The following is a 25049-nucleotide window of genomic DNA, read 5'->3' as shown; positions in this document are numbered from 1 at the left end:
CACTGCCAACATGGGTGGGGAGCAATTGTCAGAACTGTTTCTAGGCACCTGCTCGTGCAAACCTGCACTGACTGGTATGGTCCGACAATCCCCATGAGAACACAACTTGAAGAGGCCTTCATCCAGCAGAAAATGTACAAAGGCTGAAAATTGTTGCTATATTGAGGGAGTTTAAAGTAATTTCTGTGCATGACTGTAATCTTGATAAAATTCTGAATAATTACAGTAGTTGTCTTGAACCTTCTAATGAGTGTTTAGGCTGGAGAGAGTATATAGTAGCAATTAATCCAGCATTTGTTCAAAGTCAATCGCCATTGCTCCTATCCTACTTTGCATTACCAGTGTTTAGCAGTTACGAGCAGTTGCATTGAAAATAAGCCAGTGAGCGCTTTTTATTATATCACCCTTATAAAGTTTTGTTTGCCCCTACGCGCAAAGGTGTAATCAATGTGGCTGACTGAGGCGTTGGTGTAGAAGTGACATGGTTTTGGATGTGAATGGGAGCCTCGTTGTTAGTCGTTTGTGGTGTGCGCTGCGTTATTGGTGCCGCGGGACAGGATGGCGGAGAAAGTTTTAGATTTTTCTCCTGCTGCTGGTGGGGAGAGTCGTGGTCATAGTACCGAGGCCCATTGATAGTCCAGCCCCGATTGTCACGTCATTTCACAGCTGTTGGTTTGGCGTTGCCTGCCATGGACAGATTTATTGTTGAAAACCTGCGTTCTTAATTGTAGTCTTTTTCTATAGATCTTGGTTCACCTTTATATGAAATTTAGCTCCGCTGAATATATGGCACTGACAAAAGTATAAGTTAGCGCTTCCTGCCATTCATACACAAGGTGGTTTCATTGAATTTGAAACTTTACTCAATTTGGATTGCCCCCTACCGTCAGACTAATACCCGCTTGCAGGCCAGGAGCTGAATCGCATGCCCATGGAGCGACTCCCATTAGGGTTTCATTTAAAATGTTTGTGAGGCAAGTCACGAATTGTGTCGAGTACACTGAGATGGACCGCTGTATCGGGGGCTTAAGAACAAATCATATTTGTTACTCCATAACTCGGTGTTTCTTTTTTACAGAAAATCTTTGGCTTGGGCACGACATGGAAACTGGACCTAGTCCCTTGAATGCTGAGGAAGTGCTGGAGAGCGGTGCCCTCTTTGAGAGTGCGGCCACCGATGGTCCCTGCTCCATTGAGAGTCCGATTCACCAGGATGGTACTTTAGCTGTTGAGAGTGCCCCTCTGGAGAGTCCGCACAGCGATGTGGAGTCACTGTTGACCCCTGCGGACTTGGAGAACCACGGTTCAGTGCAAGAGGCGGCTGATGTGTCGCAAGAAGAGCCGCTCGATCATCACGAGGAGCCCCAACCAGCTTGCGCATCGGAAGGTAAATCCTCAAATCTCACAAAACACGGACTAGAATTTAGTTTATGGAAAAAGGTGTGACGTCAAGTCCATGACTGATTTGTCTTCTGTGTGGTGGGGACGTGTTATCGATTGAGTGGGACAGCTTCAGGTGTAGCCTGGTGAATCTTAAATGCTGGCAATGAACGATTGAAGTGGTCACTGCCGTACTATGGTCCATGCCTGTATTAGTGTTCCGTGCGAAGGAAGCTTTAAGTCAAGACGGGAGTCACAGAATCCTCTTTGTTATTGCCGCAGATACCGCAGCGGCCAAGCTGGTGGAGCCCGCGGCGGACTGGGTGGAGCCCACAGAGCTGGCGGCTGACCGAGAGGAGGAGCAGCTGGTGCCCAGTGTGGCATTCGTCTCGGAAGTGGAGCCCGTGCCGGAGCTTGCAATTTGTCCACGTACAGTCCTCGGCGCGAACATTTCCATTCCTCTTGCACCACTGTTAGTTTCTGTTTTAGCCAATTTGGTGCCTAAAAAAAATACTCGTCGCATCGATTTTTATTTTAGTCTGACCGAGGTTGACAACTCCCTTGAGCAATGGTCATGGCTACCTCCGAAAAGACTAAAGCATGATCGATTTTGACGAGATGAATTGACTTGCCTGAAAGTATACAAACAAATATAATATAGTGAGTTGTTTGAGACTACAGTGTAGCTGATACGGATGTCGCTGGCACACGCTCCGACTATAACCGTTTTAGTCGTAGGGTGTTGATAGTGAGCGAGCCGGTTAGTTCGATTCCCGTATTGACCTCTCGTCTCCACAGCAGACGAGCGGCTGCTGGGGGACCTGGCGTTCGAGCTGACGCCGCCAGCAACCCCGCAGCAGGCAGAGGGTCGCGATTTGGCGCAGCCGAGCTGCGCCGGGACCTCCGATGAGGAGGGCGCGCTACCGCAGCCGGAACTTGCCACACCCCAGCCTCCAGGTGCGCCCCTCGCAGTTCGCTATCCGATTTATCATCCAGGAACTTTATAAAACTTTTCTCTTTTCCTTAAATATTATTTACAGTAGTGTTTGTCTCGTCATGTGACCAAGTGTCATTTGTCAAGGCTCTGACAGGCAGTTGTAAACGCCCGTATGTTCAAGAATGGTCCTCCGTGGAAGGTGACATGGAACGACTCCTGAGATACTTTAAAATGACCTCTCGTCCACGCTGCACTTTCCCACATGGCAGCCATTTTTCAATTCTCCGATTAGGAATTTTTCCAAATCTGGACTGAAGACCATCAGAGCGCTGTTCTTAAGAGCCTGCTTTAAACATGGGCAATTGGAACTTTGATTTGAACCTAGGGACTCGGCAATGCTGGGTCCGGTGCTCTTTTTCCCTTCACTTGCTAGCCACCTCCGTTATCGTCCTTTTTGATAAACTTTGTTTTACTTTACGTGTAATGTTAACTGGTTGTACCATGGAGGGACCTGGTTTCTACCGTTTTTATTAATGTGGAATTCTCACCATTGGCTCTAGTGTTGCACATGGAGATGAATACCGTTCATCAGGGTCAACTTGGCTTGTGTATGAATGGCTGCTTGACATTTCTGACCATCTGACTTGTTTACAGTAGCATCGTCTCATTGATGTAATCGTCACTAAATAACGAGGCTGTCTTTAAGGAAATGTCCCTGGGATGCTCACGGATCTTATTTGTTGTCTGCTCAGATACACCACCAGAACGGGAAGACGGTGCCCATTCCTTGGAGCCTGAACCGGCCGGCGAGCCGATACCGGCCGGCGAGCCCGCTGTTGAATCCACGCTAAAACCCAAGGTGGGGTGCAGTGAAGAGTGTGGCTACTGGCCAGTGAACACGGTGGCTTTTAGGTTTAAGCATCTGTAGTTAATTGTTTTGTGTTAATGGTGTGTTATGCTTTAAGTAAGAGGCTTAAAATCGAATAAAACTTTACTTGTATAGCACAATTTGTGCAAAGAATGCAATACAAAGTGCTTTACATGACTAACTAAAAGGACTGACGCAATGTAAACAAGAATAACAATGATACATTAAAATAATCCACTGTTTAATTGCATTCGAGTGCTGGAATCGGACCCATAAATATTAAATGAATGAGCTAAAAAGACACTAACCGGTCTTGGCCAAAGAGACCAATGCTAAAAAAAAATACTAGGAAATGTTGGTTACATGGCAACATCGCCCCCTATTGTGGAAACTTACCAACCCCATAAGAAAAATGATTAGCTCTGAAACTTTCCTGGGTAAATGAGTAATTTGTTTTGTAGGCCTTTTTTAAAGTTATTTTAATTGTCCATATCTTGTGGTAATTTAACATTGTGTAAAAACAAAACACTTGACTTTAATATGGCATCAAATCCTTTCTGGTTGCAGCAGGACAGTGTAAATCTGTGGAGGGGGTAAAATGGGGACGGCCTGTTGGAGGAGTTGGGGGTCTTACGAGAGAAAGGGACGGTGCATAGCCATGCCACCACTCGCTTGGCCTGACGCCAATAAGACTACGTGCAGACAAGACATTTAGAGGTGTTATTCTTGATTTACATGAATTTCATGAATGTGCATTATATTGCGAGCGTTTTCAGTCTTTGTGATGGGACCTTTCCAATTACTCTTTGCACTTCCAGAATAACACTAACAAATCGAAGCCCTCCCCCGCAGGCAATACTAACCGAGAGATTTAATTCCCAAATACCTGTCATCCACCGACTCTGCTGATGCAGCGCGACGCACCCACACTGCCTACGTGCTCGGACGTGCCTCTATTTTCACCGGCGCCCGGCGCTAAACACGTGTATATGTATGTCTGTGCGTGTGAAGGCCTCTTCGTTGCCTCAGTCCAAAACGATGACCCCCGCGAAGACGAAAGGAGCAGGGCTGGCAGGGCTGGCCGCGTCCAAGCGGCCCGCAGGCACACCAGTCGCCAGCACATCCAAGAAGCCCCGGCCCGAGGGGGGGGTGGCGTCACCGGCAACGGCGGCTAAACGGTCGCCCCTCTTCACTGCCAAATCTGCCACCGCAGCCAAGGCTTCCCCAACGGCCGGTGCCAATAAGGACCCAAAGGGCAAGGTAATGGAGGAAACTGCAGGGCTGTCGACATTCCATTGTAACGATGAAATTTTTGGTGTCTAAGTTTTGATATATATATTTTTTCTCATTACTTCACTATTTTACATTGTGGCATTTAGAACCAAAGATAATAATGCTTTGGTTACCATTCCATGCTAATAAATGGGCAACCTGAGTTTAATTCCCGGCCATGGCTAACATAAGTAGCGAAATGCTACCCGAACTAATTATGGACCCTCCTCCAACCTGCACTGACCAGTGTGCTGAGGTAGTCAAATGAACTCTATGATCGAGACATTAAGCTGTTGATGGCTAAATACCAGTATACTATTTAATTTGAGTTTTAGCCTGTAAGCATACAAAGAAGGATGAGGTGTGACACATGCTGCCTTAAGTGCAGCATGTATCTGCATGGTTCAAGATACTTTTATGTAGGTTTCTCTGGCTGTACTCTACAGCCCTCCAATGTTTTGTTGCGTTGTACCACTTGCTGTTGGGCAGTGTCTGATGTTTCATTTCACATGTTGGAATAAAAAAAGTTAAATATGGTGCAACACAAAAACGCATTGGTTACCTAAATGTTGCTCTTCTGGCTTGTCACCCTTGAACGAGTGAGGATTTGCTGTTTTCGTCATTGCCGAATTTTTTCTTCTGCATCCTTTCCCGCCATCCCAGCTGGCGATGGAGGGGAAGGCGGTGCCCAAGCCGTTGGAGAAACGCGTCGCAACAACGCGCATCTCCACCACCACAACCGCCACCACCAAGCCTGCCACGGACACCCCGCCACGGGCTGCCACCGCTAGGATGGCTGCCAAAACTACGACCAGCGTCCTAAAGGCTCCCCCACCATCCTCGGCCACCGCCAAAAGGACTGTCGGTAAGCCTGTAACGAAGACGTTCGTGAATGCTCGACAAGTTCTGTTCAGAGGCTTGCAACTACATTTCATCCGTCGATCAAAGAATGTATTCTGTTCCTCGTAATGCATGCATATAATTGTACGTGTGACGGTTTCTAAATTGTCAAATGTTTTATTTAGGTTGATGGTAAACAACTTAAAACACAACCATTTGAGAGTGAATTATCTTGCCAAAAGAGACGGAACGGATTCTTGAATGTCACAATTTGGGCTCACCAATCTGTAAAATGGCAATTGGAGGACTGACTTGTCACGGCAGTCATGGGCCTGTAGAAATTCTCCTCCAGCAACTGAATGAATGGTGACCATTCAAAAGTCTCTTCTATTTCTCTTTTTACTGTTTTATTTGTTGTCCTTGACCTCGTATTACTCTTCAGGCAACACTTTCACATTAAGTAACCTTGTTAATTTTCATGAATCCTGTATAATTAATACATGATTCAATGCTTACATTGTGCACTAATTTATTTTAAACAATGAATAATCATCGTCCCTATTACCTGTTTTTAATATTGTTCTTATGGCTGTATTAAATTCATATTGTTCCATTCCTTTTTAATATTATTTTTTGGTGCTGTGGTTTGCTTTTTCATAAGCCCACACCTCCATGCTGAGCAATGGGCAGTGCTTGTGGTGTTGACCCCGAGCCAGTGGTGAAGATTTCGAACAAATGGCAAGGACCAGTTAAACCCAGAGTGCAACCTTTCACACTGACCCACAGCCACTGGTGTCAAGGGAGAGCCAAAGGGAGAGGCAAAGCTGGCCGAGCCCAAGAAACTTACAAGGCCTTCGGTGAAGCTTTCTGGTGTGTAAAGCGGCTCGCACAAATATATGCATTGCCAATGGTTTTGTGTGTTCATTGTGTAGAATAGATGATAGCATCGCCTTGACCGGTGCTCGTTTTGTCCAATTATTTGCGATGTCCCAATTTTGGTGGCACGTGGTGAATGTCCAGTGACGTGCATTAGCCATTTCTTCAAGACGGGAGTTCTGGCCTTTTGTCTTGGTCAACATCGTCCAACTGAATTATATATATTCTAAGCTCTTTCGCTAAAGTCACGTTGAAGGGAAACAATAAAATAATAAATTATATATCCTCTTATTCGGACGCCTGTCACTTGTAACTTTTACATTAAAACATTGCCATTTTATTCGACAGCTATTTTATAGCCTTTTACCAACCCACTGCTGGATGAAAACCTCTCCACTCCATGCACATGACGTCATGGTGGTTGACCATATTTCCCCATGCTGGTCACTGTGGGTCTGTTAAGGAGCGGTCCAGGTCTGGTTCTGACATTACTCGCCACTCGTTTTTGCTGTGACCCAGGAATCTAACTGGGCTCTCCGGGTTCACAGTGCAGTGCGCTAAACACGGTACCACCGCTGCTCATGCCCTATACTTTAACGTTGCTTGGTTTTTGCTCTCTCATTGCCCACAGGAGCCCGGCCGAAGGTGGCGTCGACAGCAGCGACTACAGACACAAAGGGCCCAGCGCCAGCGGGGGCCAGCAACATCGCACGCACCCGGCCAGCCACAGCCCCCAGCCGCCATGGTCTGGGTATGCACGGAGTACTGGATTGTGGTTTAGTTTGGTAGCGCAATGATTGGCGCACACGGCTATTTGCCCGTCGAACCGTTTTTGTTATTTTCAGTCAGTTACCATAGGTGGCGACTGATATCTGAACTTGTCCAGAGCCGCCCCCGAGGGTCGTACTTCGCATTGAGTAGCTGCCGCAGTGGCTAAACATCAGCTCTGGGGCGATTTAACGTGGCCAGGTTTGGCGCTAGCCACATCGCCCCTTTGTGCGTCGTGCATCGCCCCTTTGTGCGTCGTGCTGGCCTCTCGGTGCTTGCTAACAGCCGCCGGGGCTGCATGGTAGGCAGCAGAGGGCAGTGCAACACATTTATTATATTAAGATTTTTTCCCCTTTCTGGCAACAAAACTGAAACCTTTTTAAAAGGATTCATGCCTGCATTAACCACAATACCTGCAGTCAAAATGCAAACAAAAAACATGCTATGATAATATATGCATTGTCCTTGAAATTGATTGGTCCACACCAAGGGACGGCTTTCTTTTGAGCCTCGACCCAATTGGTGCTTGACCAGAGCACCAATTGGGGAAAAACCCTATTACATTTTGGTACTGGCAAAGGAGGTCTAATGATGAAACACATTTATTGTTAGAATGTAATTAGTCCTCCCAAGCCTCTGTTCTCTGCCTTCACCCCATACCAGTGGGGAATTACAGGCGCACAACCCCCACAACAGTGTGGGGGAGGCGCTCATCCAGCAGTGGACTGACAAAATGGGCTCCACAACTACACACTGGGCAAAGTCAAAGTGGCCCAGTGAGTTTTAAATGTACACCTGTGTCGGGTCTGGCCATCTATGTATGTTAATCTGAGGTGTGGGGGAAGGAAAACAAACTAAACACAAGTAGTTCTAAAGAAATTAGTTTTAAATCTAGATTTAAAAGTGCATAGCTTCAGTGGCTTCCTAATGTCGGAAGGAAGGGTATTCCAGACGGCCACAGAAGCACATCCAAAAGCACGTGATACAGTGACCGTCTTTGTTCAATGGCTAGCCATCATCTTGGTAGCTGGTGCATAATGAAGCACATTTAACGCCCCCTTTCTCTTTACACTTCGACCCCCCCCCCCCAGGAGCAACAATGAGCAGCAGGAACGCAGTGGTGGCCCCTACGCCCAGTGGTGGCACGGAACGCAAGCCCGCACCTTCGTCTGCCACCGCGGCACGAACTGGACCCCTGGCAAGGGCATCGCCGATGGCGAACAGGACCCTGCGGCCCACCACGGCCCCTGAGGCCCGTGCCGCGTCGTCCCGTCCGGGAGCGCCCATCGAGAATGGGAAGCCCAACGCTGTCCCCGGGAGATTGGTCAGTGGCAGGGTTGAGGGAGGCGCTGGGGGAAGCTGCTGTGTGTTGGTCACGTCTGTGAAAAAGAGCTTCATAGCTCATCGGATTTCTCCAGTATAAATATTCTGATTGTGGTCACTTACGCTCGTGCGGAGGGTGAAGGTCGCAGTGGTGGGAGATGCTGCCAGGTCTGGCTGCATTAGGGACTCTTCATATTAAATTATGGAGAGAATCTCTGTTCACTTTTGCAAACCATCCACGACGGTACTGTCTGTCATGCTCGCATAAATGTTGGCGTTCGGGAATGGTGCTTTGAGAATATAGTGGGTCCTCAACAACATGGGCAGATGGGCCATATCGCACAAGGGGTTTTTTAAGGATTCTTAAATTATAAACAGAATTGAAAATAGTGAAATTGTACACCCGAAAATGAAAAACACGAGCTTACAAGCTGTAAATGAGCTCAATTTAGTTTTCATTAAAATAATGGCGTTTTGTTGAACATACCGTGGCACCCAACCTTGAATTATCCCGGTATTTCGAGGCCAGTCTACTGTGCTTTTATTACTGGAATAATATGATTCAATTACTTGATCTCAATTGAATAAAATGCACTGTACTTGGTGTAAACGTGGCATTTTGCAGTCCAAGGATGCTTCTGCTCGTGCCCCTGCAAGGACAGGAGTGAAGTCCACAACGACTAAAGTGAGTGGCTCTGTAAAGCTGCAGGTTTGTGTGAAGATGCACTGTGTGTGCATATCTATATATATGTGGGGAGCGGTAGTGCAACGTTAAGCATACTGCGCTATGAATCCGGAAACCCGAGTTCGACTCCTGTTCATGGCCAACACAGGTGACGATTATCTGAACCTGTCCTAGGTCGATTCAACCTCAAATGAATACCAGGTGTGATGTATAAACATTGCCGCTGGGGAAACCAAGGCGGTCATGCGGGGTGTTGACCACTCCCTCGTGTTCTGTGCCAGCCTTCATATGTGCTTACTAACAGTACTTGCTCAAAGTTTAAGGCTATATACAGAGATCTTGGTATTTGTCTGATATATACAAAACAAAGATAAAGATCCCCCATATAGCCTTAACAGACTGTAGGGGCAAGTGCTGTTAGCGAGCACCTATGAATGCCGGAACGGTACACGAGGAGGTGGGTGGCCAGCACCACGCCCGACCGCCTTTGTCTCCCTAGTGGCAATGTTTTTATCTCCGCACCAGGTACTCATTTGAGGCTGAGTCGACCTAGGGGAGGCCCGAGACCGGTTCAGATAATCGTCACTGGTGTTGGCCGTGAGCGGGAATCGAACCCTGGTCGCCAAGTTCATAGCGCAGCGCGCTAACCGCTACACTAGTCGCTTAGTGGTTAGCTCGCGTGCTAAGAACCTATTGACCCGAGTTCGTTTCACAGCCGTGGCCAACATCTGACCCATTCCTGCACCATCCCCTAGGTCGACTTTGCTTTAAATGAGTAGCTAGTGTTGTGTAAACTTAAGCACTGGGAGACGAAGGCAGTCAGGTGTAGGGTTGGCCACACCACCTTTTTTGGTACTGTGCTAACAATACGACCTTGCTTAACAGCATAATGCTCTTGTACGAATCCAAATATAATTGATTATATTAAGTCTGCTGAAAATGTACTTGTCATTAATGATCTGTGTAAACCTAGGTGTTATGTATAAACATTATTTGGGTGATACTGCGTTGACAGTGGGGAAACACATGCATGTGTCAAGATGGGCTATTGCCCGAACGTCACCTTTTCCTTTTAAGGCAGTGTTTTTGACGTACGCGAGGTTTTTTGGTTTTATTTTTAGATTTGGCAGCCAGTTTATTGGATATAAGCATTACCACTGTACAGTAGTTGGCAATGGATTGGCATACATAAATGTTTGATTTTTGTTTTTGCTCAAGGTCACGGTTAAGAAAGTGGAAACTGATGGCACAAAACCGACCCTTCCCACCGAAGTAAGTCCATTGCCAGTTGTTGCCCCATCCACTGTTGGATGAAGGCCTCTCCACACAATCGCATCTTTCAGTTTTTCTCGCTTCTGCACCTGAGCTGATCTCATCAGTCCACGCATGGTGATCTCTCGACACCGAAATGTTCCCTCCTTGGGCTGCCGTTCTGTCGCCAGTCCTTTATTTCTTACTGTCTCATCTAGGCCCCTGCAGTCACAATCTCTATTGTCCCTCACTACCACCCCCCCCCACATCAAATTGGCAACTTCACGAACGATTTTTCATTCCTCACTTGACTCTTTCTTTCAATAGCGTATCCCTCTACTACTTCCTGTCCGCATCCTTAACCATCCTCCCCCTTACCTCGCCCCTCCCTTTCCCTATAATCACCCTCCCTTGCCATCCCTTCCCCTCTCCAAAACTCAAACCCCATCAGCCAATATTAATGTACAATTTTATTCTTGTAAAATACATTAATGAAAGTGCTATTTAAAATCCTAGATAAGATAATGTCCACTGGCCATCACTCTACAAGTGGTGTCCTGTCTAAGGCGGTCGACGTAAAATACAGTTTGCTAAGCAAAATCCGTTGTGCACATTGTGAATTTTAGCAGTTGAAATGTGTTTTTTTACGAATATCTTAATTTTACGGCCACATTATTGATTGGTGGATCATTTATGATGGCTGGTGAAATAATGAACCTTGTGGTTGTGCGTAGGTTAACAAGTCGACTTTGACGACCACAAAGACGACGGTCGTCCGTACCCAGCTTAAAACTGCTGGGAAGGTCGACGCGAAGAATACAAATGTGAGCTTTGGATCTTGCCTATAAACATCATTTTTTGTGTCTGTCCGTCGGTCTGTCTGCGTGTGCTTGCGAAGGATTTGGCTCGCGAACCGTGGGGTTTATGTTAAAAAAAAAGTAGCCAGGTACGACGCCATAAGCCCCGTGATGAGCCAGTGCTGTTCCATTTTCGCATCGTCAAATTTAAAGTAGTTAAATTAACAATTTTGTGCCTTTTATTTATTTACTTGCACTGCTCGGCGTGCGCCAAAGCACGCATTTGCGCATGGGTGACAGCTGACCGGGGATTGCCCCTAGCAACGCACAGGCATTCATTGGGAGGGGGGGGGGAAATTATCTTTCACGTAAAAAATCAACACAACGCTGAGGTTAATTTATCAGTGCCATGTCCTCCCCCCCCCCCCAATGTGTGCACTTACTACTTTAGGGTCGGTAGATAATAATATTATAGCGCTTGGATACAATTATTGTAGAACGGGCGGGGGTAGCCGCTCAGCCCTCAGCCTGCCAAGGTGCCACCTCGGCTGACTGGGCAATCTAGGCGGGGCCGGGGGTTCTGCACGGGACTAGGCCTCGGGACTAGGCCGCAATACGGCACTCTGTCAAATTAGTAGTTTGTGCTATAGTCTATATACTGCTATAGAGTTGGCATGTACTACTGTCGTGATAGCAGGTACCACCAAAGTCTATGCTCTGCTCTAGTCATAGCAGGTACCACCACAGTCCGTATGCACTGCTGTAGTGATAGTAGATACTTCTATCGAGTTGGTAGATACTAAAACGGTCAGTAATTACTGCTAGTTACTACTATAGAATTAGTGGTTACAACTGTAGTCGGTGGATACTACTATATAGTTAGTAGTTACTACTGTAGGGCCTGTAGATACTTCTACGGTCAATAGTTACTACAGTCAGTATACTACTAAACAGTAGATACTACTGTACACTCAGTAGATACAACTACAGAGTCAATAGATACTATGTTGTATGTAGGGTGTGTAGGTATATATACCTACGCGGGGGTAAAAATATCTTTGGTGGGGGGGGGGGGTTTGACAATTTTTGGAAACCTTTCATTTCAACCATTTACCTCCCCACTTTCTGTAACTTTTGACTTCTGCAACCCTCTTATATATTTTTTTTGGTGGAGAAATAGACAAACGGCCCACAGGGCTTTCACAATCGCTTAGTATCTTTCTATGTATATGTAATGTTTTTAAGAGAAGTTTTGACGTATATTTTTCGCCCGGGCAACACCAGGTACTTCCTGCTAGTTAATAAGTATTAATAATAACAATGTTGATGACAATTTGTAGCACAACCAGCCTTTCAAGTGTGATTGATCTCAGATGTGATTTGTTGTCATCCATGGAATGCTTCACTGGTCCAGTGATTTGATCATCTGTCATTCAAAGTTGTAATTCAATTAAATAATGTATTACCTACCACCATGAAAAGGTTAAGTATATCTTGCCAAAATGTGTGGTCTAGTCAGGCTGCTTCCGCCCCAACTCTAATCATGAGCATTCATTCTCCGAGCCACCCTACGCATATCCATGAAAATGTAAACGTGCAAAACTCTTAACTCATTGCGGTTTTTCAGGAAAATCTAAACCAGTTTGTTGCGCAATTGCTGCAGACCAATGAAACGTGGAGCCTTGACCCGCATTGTTTACATCTGACACTGCTGTGGCCAGTGAGATACATTTTTCTTGGCTTTGTGGCTTTTCCAGGAAACGCTTCCTGATGAGCTTTAAAAAAAACCCATGGCCACCGCTATCTCGCACACAGGTGGCGGCGACGAACAGGAAGCCGCCATTGGAGAAAAACACCGGAAAACTCACCCCGAAAACCCCCACTCCAAAGAAATCCGGTGCGTCTCTGTTTTGTTTAAGACTAGGCACTATTAGAATTGCTTGTTTTAGTGCGATTTCTGCAACATTTGTGGTGTGTGTGGCTCAATCTTCCCTTAGTGGAGCTGGCAGTCTATTTCGTTGGACAACTCACTTCAAAATGAATACAATGCTTGCATGCGGTCTCGAGGTCAGGAAAATTATCAATCTTACAGTCGTGCTGCATGGTCGCTGAACGAGCACTGCCTGTCGTATAGTGTTAGGTAACGGAATTGGAGCATTAATCTTGATACCTTTGTCAACTACAAATCCAACAAGGAGATTGAAACTGGTTTGGACCCAGAAGTTGTTAGTGTTTGCGAGTACCATTTCAGTAAGCAGTTAAAAATTCATCAATTATGCAGATTGTATATAACAAATTTGGGGTGATTGTGTACCCTCATTTCACCACGATGGTCAGTGCAGCTGGCGAGATGGGAAGCATTAAAAAGCCCAAGTATAGCGATGGATCTTTACTGCACCGCCCTCTGCTGTCCATCACGTAGCCCCGCGCGTATAATCTCTGTTTTATCGTCTTCAAGTTGGCGGCTCCAAGGCTGAGAACCACAAGCCCAGCCCCACAAAATCTCCCTCTACCAACGGGCCTTCGGATGACACCCTGGCGGTCGAAAATGGCAACGTCGCGGAGCAGGGCGGCGGCGACGGTGTCGGGGGACACGGTGGCTCGCCGGTGCGCCAGAACGGGAACGCCCTCTCACCCGGCGTCGAGGAAAACGCCAACGAGCACCACAACGCGCCGCCGTCGGCGTGCAAGGTGCCAGCAGCGCGCGTCCCCGCGACGCGCTCGGACTCGAGCGACGTCACATTTCAGCGGCTGTCGACGAGCATTTTAAAACTGCTTCGGTGGTCTTACAATTTAGTCTCTTTATTCATCTTTTTGTTTTTCAAGAGCCAAGGATAATACAGTGGGTATGTCAGCATGAGGGCGGGACTGCATGTAATAATGTGCAATTTGGTATATTGAGTTGCCACACCCTCAGTTGGGGAATGGACTGGAGCACCTGGCTCGCCACCCTACCATGGCATGGCCAACGATTGGGGACCAAGTGTTTTTAAACGGGAGGGAAGGAAATATGGAAAAGGGGCATGGACGGAAGGGGGGATTTAAATTGTTTTTTAAAAGGGAAGGATCTAAGTAAAAATGCCAAGTCAATTGAACGATGTGTCGTCCAGACCGATGGGTACTTCGAGAGCTCTCGCACTCGGCAACCTCGTGGCATTTTATGTAACGGGCCACAACACACTGACAATCTGCAGTTAAAACCAGTCCGGGGTTTGTCTCAAGCAAATGCTGCTGGAAAAACATTGGTCAATTAACTTAAAAGTACTCTACGTAGGTAAAGAAAATAAATTAAATCACGACGTTTCGGACACAACACAAGTGTCCGTCATCAGCTGGGACAACCACGGCAAAAAACAGTTGCTGAAATAGGCAAAAGAGCTGCTGGTAACAGGGTATTATATAGATGAGGGAGGGGGGGGGGCGTAGCCAAAGATAGGGAGGGTGGGGGCGGAAGGATGGAGCAAATATTACAGGAGTAGGGAACAGTAAATGAAACTGCACTGCACGGTAAATTTCTGATGGAAATGAGCAGGGCTGGGTGTAAGAGACCTGAGATTGCGATATGAAGGCAAACTATAAAGCAGTTAAGGTTTCACCCAGTTAATAACATCCTTCCAATGATTGCCCAATTTATATAAGTGTATAGACCCTTCCCTGTGTATTTATGAATGTATTACCCTTAAACAGCCAAGACGATACGGAATAATTTGGTGCTGTTTTGTGCCGGGAGCCTTGGAAAAAAAATGCTGCAATGTAAGAGTGCACAGGCTTGGCTGGCGAGGGCAAATGGGGATAGACCATGACTGATGCATGTTCTCCCTCTCCCACCCCCCACTGGCAGGAGGAAGCGCAGAGTGGAAACCCCCAGTTGGAGGAGCCAATCCACGAACAGCATCCCCAGCCTGTGGAAGTCGAACAAAACTAATTACCTTGTAAGTTTTGGGTGAATCGCCCCACCACCGCATGATTTGTGCAGAAGTTGGTGGTACCAACCACTCAGGAGACTTGAGCTGTGGGTGGGGAATCATGCTCTGGAATTCCTCCGCATGAGTGTTTGGCATCCATTTCCGCTTTATTTCCCGTGCATGTCTGGCTTTGGTGCCTATCAATAGCAATGGAAAGCATACTTCAAAATGCAAACCAAACTGTGGCTGAACCGTGCACCAGGGTGGACTATTGATCAGCTGATATTGCAGCTGGGATGTGAGGTGGTGTGGAGTTTGCAGTTAGGTTGCCATTCATTTGTGCTACTGCTGAAAGAGCAGCGAGGTCTGCATACTTTAGCCAAATTAGTCTTCTTGGGTCAGCATGCGCAGTATTGGGCATTACCAATAGACATAGAAGGAGCTGTCACTCATCTCATTAGGTGCATTGGCTATGCTGTGCCTGAGGAGTTGGCTCAGCTGGCAGGCGTGAAGTTTAGTTAATACCTTGTAAGTATGAAGCTTTCAACTTGACAGCTCTTGATTTTCTCTTGGGTGTTTTGCTCTATATGTCGGCCAGTCGAGTGACAGGAGGTGTATACATTGTACAAACCCAGATCCCTGTTATAACATGCTTTGAGAAGGGACCTAACCATGCCCTTTGCAATAGAATCCATGGAATTGTTTTTAAGAGGGGGGAGACCACAATTGTGTTGTCCAAATCAGAATATGTATTTTTACTGGAGGATTCCAATGAGCTAAGAAGCTTTTTCACAGATGTCCAGTAGGGGCGGGTTAGAACATGACAACAACAAACGGTACAAAAACACAATGGGAGTACAAAGTATAAGAAAGGTAAACAGCTCGCAAATAAGCTAAACTGTTTTACCAGGTAAAGCTCACTGCTATAAGCTTTTTCAGAAGCGACCTGGCCACAAAATGATAGGTCAACGAAGTGGCTTGTGGAAATCTATAGCAGCCAAATAAAAAAAAATTGAACGCATTTTTCTAAATGTGGAGGGGAAAAACCAGAGTACGCGGAGGAAATAAATCCACGCGACCCACGGGGAGAACATGCCACGTCAAATACACAGGCGTCAGGGTCTAGATCAAACTCCCCAGGTGAGGGAGAGAACATGCCACGTCAAATACACAGGTGTCAGGGTCTAGATCAAACTCCCCAGGTGAGGGAGAGAACATGCCACTTCAAATACACAGGCGTCAGGGTCTAGATCAAACTCCCCAGGTGAGGGAGAGAACATGCCACTTCAAATACACATGCGTCAGGGTCTGGATCTGGATCAAACTCCCCAGGTGAGGGAGAGAACATGCCACTGTGGTACCCTTTAAATAAAAAAAAACATTAAGTATCATCACCAAACAGTGAAGGACTGCTGCTCCCAGAATTGTGTACACCCAGCAGCCTATTTAAACGGGACTGGATGGGAAGAAGCTTCACAAAATTTCCTGATTAGCCCTTTGCAAATTAACTTTTTGATGTAAGTTTTAATGTCTTCATGTAGCTGGTTGGACCTTTTCTCAGACCTAATGATCACGAGGCATTTCGGTGCTGCAAAATAGTTTTTTAAAGCCACTGTTGTAAGTTCAGGAAAGTCGTTGTAAATGTGCTTTTGCTTTAATGAATAGACTTGGGTAAGCTTTATAATACAGTTGCCCCTTCTGCCAGCAGAGGGCGGCAGCTTTATTTTGACAAATTATGATTTAAGCCCCGCTCAGTCTAAATTCAATTCGGTTTATTGAAGGTGAAGTTTTTGTCAATGTAACGAGTTAATTTGTCAGGAATGATGAGTTAAGTGGTGTATATATTTATTTTTAGGGCTTTAGCCGCAAACGGTAGTTATGTTTGTGTGATCTTCACATTTGTCACAACACTGGCAGCACAATGTAATTTGCTTTCCTTGCAATTCAGTTGTATTTATAACGCATTTAACATATCTCGACATTCAACCATAGAAGAACCTTGTGCAGTGACGGAAAGTCTTAGTAAATGTATTTGTCCAGGGACTCGGGCAATGTTGTAGCTAAGTGAACCGTTACCATTTTTATTGCAAAGCCCAGTCTTTCCATGCCTTGGTGTTCATTGTCAGGTTACGATGTAACCCAAACAAACGCATTATTACGTGCAATATTGGCACTGGTGCACAACTGGACACATTTGTCAATAGCTGCCTTGGGCTATGGCCCACCTTCATAGCAGAGATAAAAATGTCCCCTGTTATAGATACCAGGGCTTTGTGTCCAAGCCTGTCCGATAAGTTTGGCGATTATAAAAGACTATAGCATGTGATAATGTAGTGACATCACTGTCACGTTCAGTTTAATGTGTCAATGCAATGATGCCACGAGAGTGCTGAATTAAAAGGTTTTTTTATTATTAACAATACTTCCAACGCATGTCTGGATAGTGCAGAATACACAGCCGAGTTGTGTATCTACTAGATTACCAGCCATTTCCTTTCAGTAAAATAGTGTTTCTTCATCACGCCATAAATAATTGAAAATGTAAGGTTTTGGCTGGCCGGAATGACCTATTCCCTAATAGCCTGGTTTTTTTCAAACGAAATCATTCTTTGTAATGTAACTTTAATGTGCCTCGATTTCCTGTGCAAATCAGATCTTAACGAGAGGACCCCATGCAGCTTCACTCTATCAGATAGAGGTCCGAGCGCGTGCAAAAATTATGCTACTGAAAGGAAAAACTGCCAACAAATATTGGGATATCCACATGCAACCGTTTACTTATTTCACTTATTTACATCGCCACGGCTACAATCCATCACTTTGTTCCAGAGAGTAACCATGACTCGCGAGGAAGAACATTAGATAACGGATGACTTGGTGGCTTGGAGGTCAAGCGCAGCCTGTCAGGGTTCCGTGCCCACACGCCAACGAGCCTCGGGGCTGGGGCTGCCTTGGGTTCAAAATGAACGCTGCCCTAGGCGCCCGACCCAGTCTCGCGTGCATCCACATTAATTTTGTCGTCGTCCCCGTCTTGGATGACGGAACGAAACATTGGGCCAAATATTTTGTGGTGGAAACTTTATTAGATTGCCACTGCACTCCGAGAAGATGGCAGAAGCCACGGGGGGGCATGGAGGTAATTGCGGGAGTCCGCACGGACGAACATAAGGTTTTGTGGGTTTGAGTTTCATCTCACAGCTGAGGGAAAGTCTCTTTTGTAAAATTGTTAGGTAAAAAGTTGCCATAAAAAATGTACTGCTCCAATTTTTTTAATGGGCATTGGTAATCCGTCATTAATCCCATTTTATTGGATTGTGAGTAGCCAAAAAATACAATTCTAAAGGACAGCTCTAGAACTCCCTTGAGTGGAAGTCCCTTTGCCAGCATTGGTGAGCAAGCAACTTATGGATTGCACCTTTACCTGTTAGTTTAGGCGTTAAGCAACTAGTTTTGGTCGCTTTTAATTGAGCATTTGCTTATTTTTAAGTGGAAGACTTCCATCCGGCCTCCATGATGCTGCAAATTTGCCATGGTGTACACCCAACAGGACGGTGACTCCAGGTGGTGGTGATGTAATTTAACCCCTCCCACCTGGACCTTGAGTCCAGCCCTGTCCTTAATTATTCAAATTATTTGCTAATTGTATGCCACTTTTTGGTGACTTTGAGACAAGTAATTGATTTAATCAATTGTTGATGGGTGCAGCTCTGAAACTAGTTTCGGGGTTGCAGGAGGCAAAGCAAAAGGGCTTGAGTCCATGCGGTGCATGTGCCCAACGTGCAGAAAGAACGGTGAAGCTGTGTGTGGATGAACGGGTAATTAAGTGAATTCCGTTTTTCAGGTGGAGTCGACGCGACCCGGGGCCCTTGAGGCGGATGTCGCGCTCGGAAGACACTTCACGGTGGAGCGGTCGCCCTTACTCAACAATATTGTGACGCCGATAAACGCAAGGGCGTTGTCATTTGCTGCTTTATACCCCCTCACGTAATATCATATTTTACCACAATATTGAAAGTATGGCCATGGACGCTAATTTATTTACCTGTTAATGGTCTTCAAGGTGGGGTCACCTGGCTTTTACATCGTGCAGGTTCTGCCCGCTTTCCCCCTGCAAGGAGTTGGCGGCATCAATGCAGTTTCTAATTGTGTCAAACCTTTAATGTTATTAATCCTCGGTTAAGGCGGAGTAGATGTTAGATCTGAGTGAAATTTAATAATACCATTTTTAGTGTTTGGCTCCTTGATAAAAGATTGATTAGCTGGCTCTCGGGCCTATCCATTTATATCTTGAGTATTCCAAATGGATAAGCATGTTTTTTGAAGGTTAATCGTTGCGGTGAGGATTTATGGGAAGGCTGATGGTTTATGGAAGGGATTGCCCGTTTACTTTCACAGATGGAAGATGCCTCCCCGAGGCAAATTGCGTTTAAGCTGCTTTTGGGTTTGGATGGCAATGAGCTGACGTGGGGCAGCCTTTTATTTGTAAAGGTTCCTTTTGAAGGGGGTGGATTTGATGGCATTTGAGTGCGGTAGAAGTGGTTGGCGATACGCTTGCGATGAGGCCCTTGGTGGTGGTATCCGGAATGTTGAAGTTGGTCTGTGGCAAGTCGTTTTAGAGATGGCTCTTCAGAAAGTTAACTTTGCTTGCTTTTATAATTATGTAAGGGCTTTAATAATTTGAATTATAACTATTTAACAATAAAAGCCTTTAAAACAACTAGCCTCTTAACAAAACAGGTATACACGTCCTATGCAATATGCTTGTCTTCTCCTAACAGTCTGCTTGTAACATTTTAATCTGAGCTTGTTTCTCTCTCATGTAGTTGCCCCTTTTATGTCTCTACAGCCATACTAATGACCCTATGTAGATTATAACATTTTAGTGTACTTTCCTTGTGCAAAACTTGCTAAATTTGCCAGGCCATGAAATTGTTCCAATTGCTAAGCAACAGGTTGTGTTGCGTGAAATGTCCCCTGCGAGAGTGCATTGCTACAATTTTACTTCACTTAGACCCTTACCAATACTCCGATTCTCGAACATTAAATAATACATCATTATCTACCACGATGAACTTGAGGGTATTCCAAACCAGTGCAAACCTTTATCTTTATTACAATTCGGTACAAATATTCCAGGTGTCTGCGCAGGAGGTCTTCACGTTGGTTTTTGTTAGATGCCTCGCCTCCTCCCTCCTGTTGACGACGAAGATGTTTACAAGTGTGGTAATTTCTCCCACTCGTTCGCGAGACCAGCATGCTCTTTATGGATTTTTTTTGCCGAGCACGTGTAGGAACCAGCTTTTGGGGGAGCCCTCGTTGAGCCCTCTAGTAAATGTGTGGAGGATCAGTGATTGTAAAGTGAGAGACGTGAATGAAGGCCAACGCGTGTTGCTCCACTGCCCAAACGAGGCTCTCGCCCAACAGGTGTGATGTGGTTTTGCTTTACGCAGGTAAATGATAGATTCGTTCTTGTACTTTAGGGGTTTGTTTCTCTGCTTGTGAAATTGTTTTCCAAAGTTTGGCAATTTCAGATTTTTTTTTTTTACATTGAATTCTGGCTTTCAGTTAATTTTGAGCATGCAGGATGTTTTTAATCTGAGAGGTAGACGCCTCCGACGTGAATTGAGACATTTGTGTGAAACTTTTCAATAAAAATTTATTAAACTGAGCAAATGTTGACATAAGGTGGATAAGACTTTTTTTTACTGATTGTGTGGGAATCCAAGTAAGATAAAATATATATAGGGTTTTGGAGCAGCTGGATGGATATCAGTCCTATTTGAATAAAGCTGAATACACGATTAACTGTTCAGTACTCTTTATCATTCTGCGTTAAAGTGCTAGGATTGAAATAGCTTCCTTTCAAAATAACATTGGTCGAGTGCACTTCGAAACTTCACTTCTGCGCTGAAACACTTGAGTTAACGCATTGTGGACTGCATTCGTTAAGGCCAGAATATATTCAGTATTTTTTTTATTGTCTCATGGAAAATATACAAATCACGGCTTGATTGTTGCTCAAACTGGTATTACAAAAACCGTATTCTAGTGGCAAAATTTATTTTGGTCAACGGGAGTGATTCTAAAATATCGGTGGTACCCACCGGCTCAAGAAAACCGATTATTCCACCAGACTTGATAAGGCCGAATGCATAGTTGTTGAACAGAAACCATCTGCTTTTGTGGCGAACACTTTGGAGAGAGCAGATTGCTTTTATAACAGTTGCCAAAGTTTAAGAATACCCTTTTTAAAATAAAAAAAAAACATTAACTTAATCCAATTTGCACTTGTATTTTGTAAAGTTATAGTTTGCAATAAAGTTCACTAATACGACGCACTTTGCTCTCCTGGTTTTGTTTAGCTTTCGTTTAAATGTGAAGTTTTGTTTTTCCTGCAGTTACATATATGGAACGCTTAATACCCTATAAATATGCTTCGAGCTTTATATTCGCACTCGTACAGTTGGCGTTTCACAAGTATTGTCCCATGCAGCACCTGATTGTAATTTGCTAACGTATTATTCTGTTCATGCTGCGGTGACTTGGCAAGTACATGTTAAGTCCTTTACTCTTAACTTTGGTTGTGATCAGTCTTAGCAGGGTTTCATGAAAGTATTTTGTAGCTCCCACCACCTTACTCGTTTCTAGTTTCCTAATGCTGTAAAACGGAAATCCTGCCTAGCAGTCTACTCCAGAAGCTATGCAGGTCCTGTCTTCCCATAGCTAGGTTTTAGAATCGCTGTGCGTGAACCAAGAATTAGTGCCTTTGTCAGAGGTAAAAATGTGCTTAAACTTGGTGGTGGCGGTGAAAATTTGAACCTAATCTGCGTTCCGGCAAAATAATCTGGGACGCGTGGCAGCTGCAGCAGCAGGCGATGTGGGTCACTTGACATCGCTCACTGCACGGCGTGGTGACATCGTTTGCAGAACCCGACCGGGGAAGTTTGCCACCAATGGCTACAAAAGCCCCGTCAGAACCCAGGGTTGAAGAGCACGCAATCCACCACGTTGGGGTGTGTGGCCTCGGCTACGTTTTTAAAGTAGATGTAAAATGTAATATTGAGGTTGCCATACATTTTCCTGTAATTTGTAATATACATTGGTATTGTGTTGCAAGTCCGAGAAATTGTGCGTTGCCAATTGTAATCTTAAATAAGTTAATGCAGTGCGAAATGTAATATAAACAAAACATTGGGTTAAATAACTAGGTTGGTTTTCTTGGTTCTTTCGGTGACTTTACTGAAAGAACCAAGAATATGAATCCCTGCAGTCACGAAAGATTTAAATCAAAACTAGGTTGGTGTAGAATGCGGTATCGTTAAGAGGGATAAAAGATAGACAAACTGCTCGTACAATTTAAATAAGGTGTGTAGCAATGTTTCTAAGAATTGAGGCCAACGCAGGGAGTTCCTGTCAACGGGTGACCAATTATGAATTAGAGCATATATTGGAAAAATTGCTATTAGCATGAGGTTCTAAATGGAGAGAAATTGTTGCCAGGAATGTATAATGTAAGTCGTGAAACTTTAAGAAGCTTTGAGAAGACTGACTTTTGACAAGTAGAATTGAGAGCTCGAGGATGATGGCACGAGAATGCTGCATGCAGTTGACGGCTGCTGTGGAACATCGGTGCTGCGGTGGGGGAGATGCAAGACGTGGAAGCCAAGGGTTGAGAATATACATTGGATGCCACCAATGTTTTTTAATATTACTGTTTGTATATTGGCTGGGACTGGTAATGATATATGGTACAATGTACCAAGGTTTGCGTCCTGAATAGGTCTGCTCTTAAATGGAGATGGTGTCTGCAATACAATGCCAATGAATAGTTTTTTCTTTATTTGATGGAGCTTCTAAAATGTCAGCCGGATTTCCAAACTGTAGCACAGCTGGACGTACATCCTGCGGATCAAGGAGGTTTATTTAGTATCGAGACAACCTTAGGCCACGTAAAAAGAGGATGTTCTAGAATTTCAACGTGAGCAAGGCCAGCAAGTCGACAGCACAGATGGCTAGAGGGAGTTTCAAATTGGAGGTAGGGGAGTCGAAAATGACCTCCCACCGAAGGCAGAGCCCTTGGTTTCGAAAAAGGGACTGCTTAGAGGGGAGTCGTGCGATGAGATGGGAGTAGCCAGAGAGGTGTGTGTGGGGGGGGCAAGGCAAGCCCATGGAGGATGTTGGATTGGGAGCCAGTGGAGGGATCTGGGTGTCGGGGTGACGGTCTCGGTTATGAGTGCTGGTTAGCTGGGGCTGATGTAGTAGATCTCTTGGACTGGAATCTACCGAATGGGGCTGGCCTCCATATTGATCGGGACTGGATGGTGAATGGGGCTGACCTCTTGAATGGGTGGCTGGCGCGCTCTGCGTGCTGCTGCATGAATGAGTGAGCGAGGGGGGTCGCCTCGCCTCTACAAAAGCCGCGGCGGCAAGTCCGCGCGCTCACTCCGTGGGGCGCGCCACGCGAGATCGGGCGCCGTGCACACGGGGACAGAGACAGTGACAGTGAGACGCGCGACACGGGGACAGAGACAGTGACAGTGAGACACGCGACACGGGGATAGTGACAGTGAGACAAGCGACACGGGGACAGACAGTGAGACACGCGACACGGGGACAGACGGTGACAGACACGCGACACAGGGACAGAGACGGTGACAGTGAGACGCGACACGGGGACAGAAACAGTGAGACACGGGACACGGGGACAGAAACAGTGAGACACGCGATACAGACATACACACAAGTGAGACACGGGACAGACAGTGAGACACGCGACACGGGGACAGACGGTGACAGACACGCGACACAGGGACAGCCAGAGATGACATGGATACTGCTGTCAATAACAGGGAACGGACTTTCTGACACACAGACACTGATCGAACTAAGATGGTAATAATCATTCATAGGCAGACGGGGAGACACGTGGGCTGACATGAATGCAACTGAAGTAGGAGCAGCAGCAGCAGCAAGCATGCAGGTGCGTTATCACACAGTGCTCCGTTCTATACACACAGCCCTCATGCTCACTCTACGATAGCTCTCGACTGTTGGGGCAAGTGCTGTTAGCGAGCATTATCTATGAAGGCCGGCACGGCACACGAGGGGGTGGGTGGCCAGCACCACTCCCGACCGCCTTTGGCTGCCGAGTGGCGATATTTACACATCTCACCAGGTACTCATTTGAGGTTGAGTCGACCTAGGGGAGGCCCAGGATGGGTTCGGATAATCGTCACCGGTGTTGGCCGTGAACGGGAATGCAACTCGGGTCGCCGAGTTCGTAGCGCAGCGTAGCGCTAACCGCTACACGACCGCTCCCCGTAGCACTCTGTACACACCACTCATACGAATGCACATCGCACGCATGTCTCGAAACACTGCACACACAGTACTCTACACAAACTACACTGGATTTGTGCTACACCCTAGTAATGCACAAAGTGCACGATACAGTACTGTTTAGAATAGTAGACTTACGTGTGCACACATTTAAACGAGTTAAAGATAAGTCCTCTCTATCATATGCCAAGGGCCATTGCCCAAAACGTTGCCTATTTTGTGTCCTCTTTAGTCGGTGCGTGGCTAACGAATATTCCGAGTTTTGTTGCTGTTGTTGGTGCTTGTAAGTCGTTGGTAATCCACTATCTGTACGCACCAGGCTGGTGTGTGTGTAAATATGCACGTGGACGATATGCGTACACACAGCCCCTCATACGTTCTCGACGCATGGTGCAGTGTGCACACCGTGATATCTACCGGTAACCATCAACATTACCACGCTTCCTGCAAACGGTGTCGGGCTTTGCCTTCTTGCTCTTTATCGGCTTTGGCGTCACCCCCAGGAGGATAATTACGACTGGACTCACTGATCCTGGGGATCGTTTGTGTTTCGTGTTTTTAGAATGAGAGTTGGAGCTACAAAGTTGAACCATAGGCTGGCCCTGCCTCTAGGTGAAACCAATCAACTTTAGCGTGGTGGTTTTTTTAGTTAGTTTTCAGATTTTTTTTTATCTATAACTTAGCATAGACTATGCCAAATGTCGGCGTTCTCGTCCTTCCACAACAAAATTTGACTTCACCAAGGCTCAATTTATCACTGTGTGTGGCCAGGAGCATTGGGAGTCTGGCGGGGCGTGACTATCTGTAA

The 25049-nt window shown here is 45.9% G+C and overlaps 2 protein-coding genes across 10 annotated transcripts in view; both read left to right on the top strand.

The window, feature by feature from the left end:
- Positions 1 to 21236, top strand: part of LOC116948739 (uncharacterized) — a 40277-nt gene extending 19041 nt beyond the window's left edge. For 3 of the 8 annotated variants that reach the window (XM_076071726.1, XM_076071725.1, XM_032965775.2), the window contains 16 exons: positions 1079 to 1387; positions 1663 to 1821; positions 2179 to 2337; positions 3070 to 3176; positions 4197 to 4445; positions 5121 to 5322; positions 6084 to 6167; positions 6805 to 6924; positions 8033 to 8265; positions 8890 to 8949; positions 10168 to 10221; positions 10935 to 11024; positions 12813 to 12894; positions 13456 to 13688; positions 14839 to 14929; positions 18744 to 21236. In XM_076071726.1, coding sequence (XP_075927841.1) covers positions 1079 to 1387; positions 1663 to 1821; positions 2179 to 2337; positions 3070 to 3176; positions 4197 to 4445; positions 5121 to 5322; positions 6084 to 6167; positions 6805 to 6924; positions 8033 to 8265; positions 8890 to 8949; positions 10168 to 10221; positions 10935 to 11024; positions 12813 to 12894; positions 13456 to 13688; positions 14839 to 14922 — 2225 coding nt within the window. In that variant the 3' untranslated portion in view covers positions 14923 to 14929; positions 18744 to 21236. The remainder of the gene's footprint in view (positions 1 to 1078; positions 1388 to 1662; positions 1822 to 2178; positions 2338 to 3069; positions 3177 to 4196; positions 4446 to 5120; positions 5323 to 6083; positions 6168 to 6804; positions 6925 to 8032; positions 8266 to 8889; positions 8950 to 10167; positions 10222 to 10934; positions 11025 to 12812; positions 12895 to 13455; positions 13689 to 14838; positions 14930 to 18743) is intronic. The other 5 variants (XM_032965771.2, XM_032965772.2, XM_032965774.2 and 2 more) reach the window with 5 other exon arrangements.
- A 98-nt stretch (positions 21237 to 21334) lies between these two features.
- The window catches only part of LOC116948740 (parathyroid hormone/parathyroid hormone-related peptide receptor-like), a 60017-nt gene continuing 56302 nt past the window's right edge, over positions 21335 to 25049 (top strand). For both annotated transcript variants that reach the window (XM_076071728.1, XM_032965776.2), the window contains exon 1: positions 21335 to 23882. In XM_076071728.1, coding sequence (XP_075927843.1) covers positions 23838 to 23882 — 45 coding nt within the window. In that variant the 5' untranslated portion in view covers positions 21335 to 23837. The remainder of the gene's footprint in view (positions 23883 to 25049) is intronic.

Source organism: Petromyzon marinus, chromosome 34 (assembly GCF_048934315.1).
Source record: "Petromyzon marinus isolate PM22_M1 ecotype Great Lakes invasive population chromosome 34, UKy_Petmar_22M1.pri1.0, whole genome shotgun sequence".
Taxonomy (NCBI): domain Eukaryota; kingdom Metazoa; phylum Chordata; class Hyperoartia; order Petromyzontiformes; family Petromyzontidae; genus Petromyzon; species Petromyzon marinus.
Note: the sequence above shows the minus strand (reverse complement) of the source record. Positions and strands in the feature narration are given on the sequence as shown.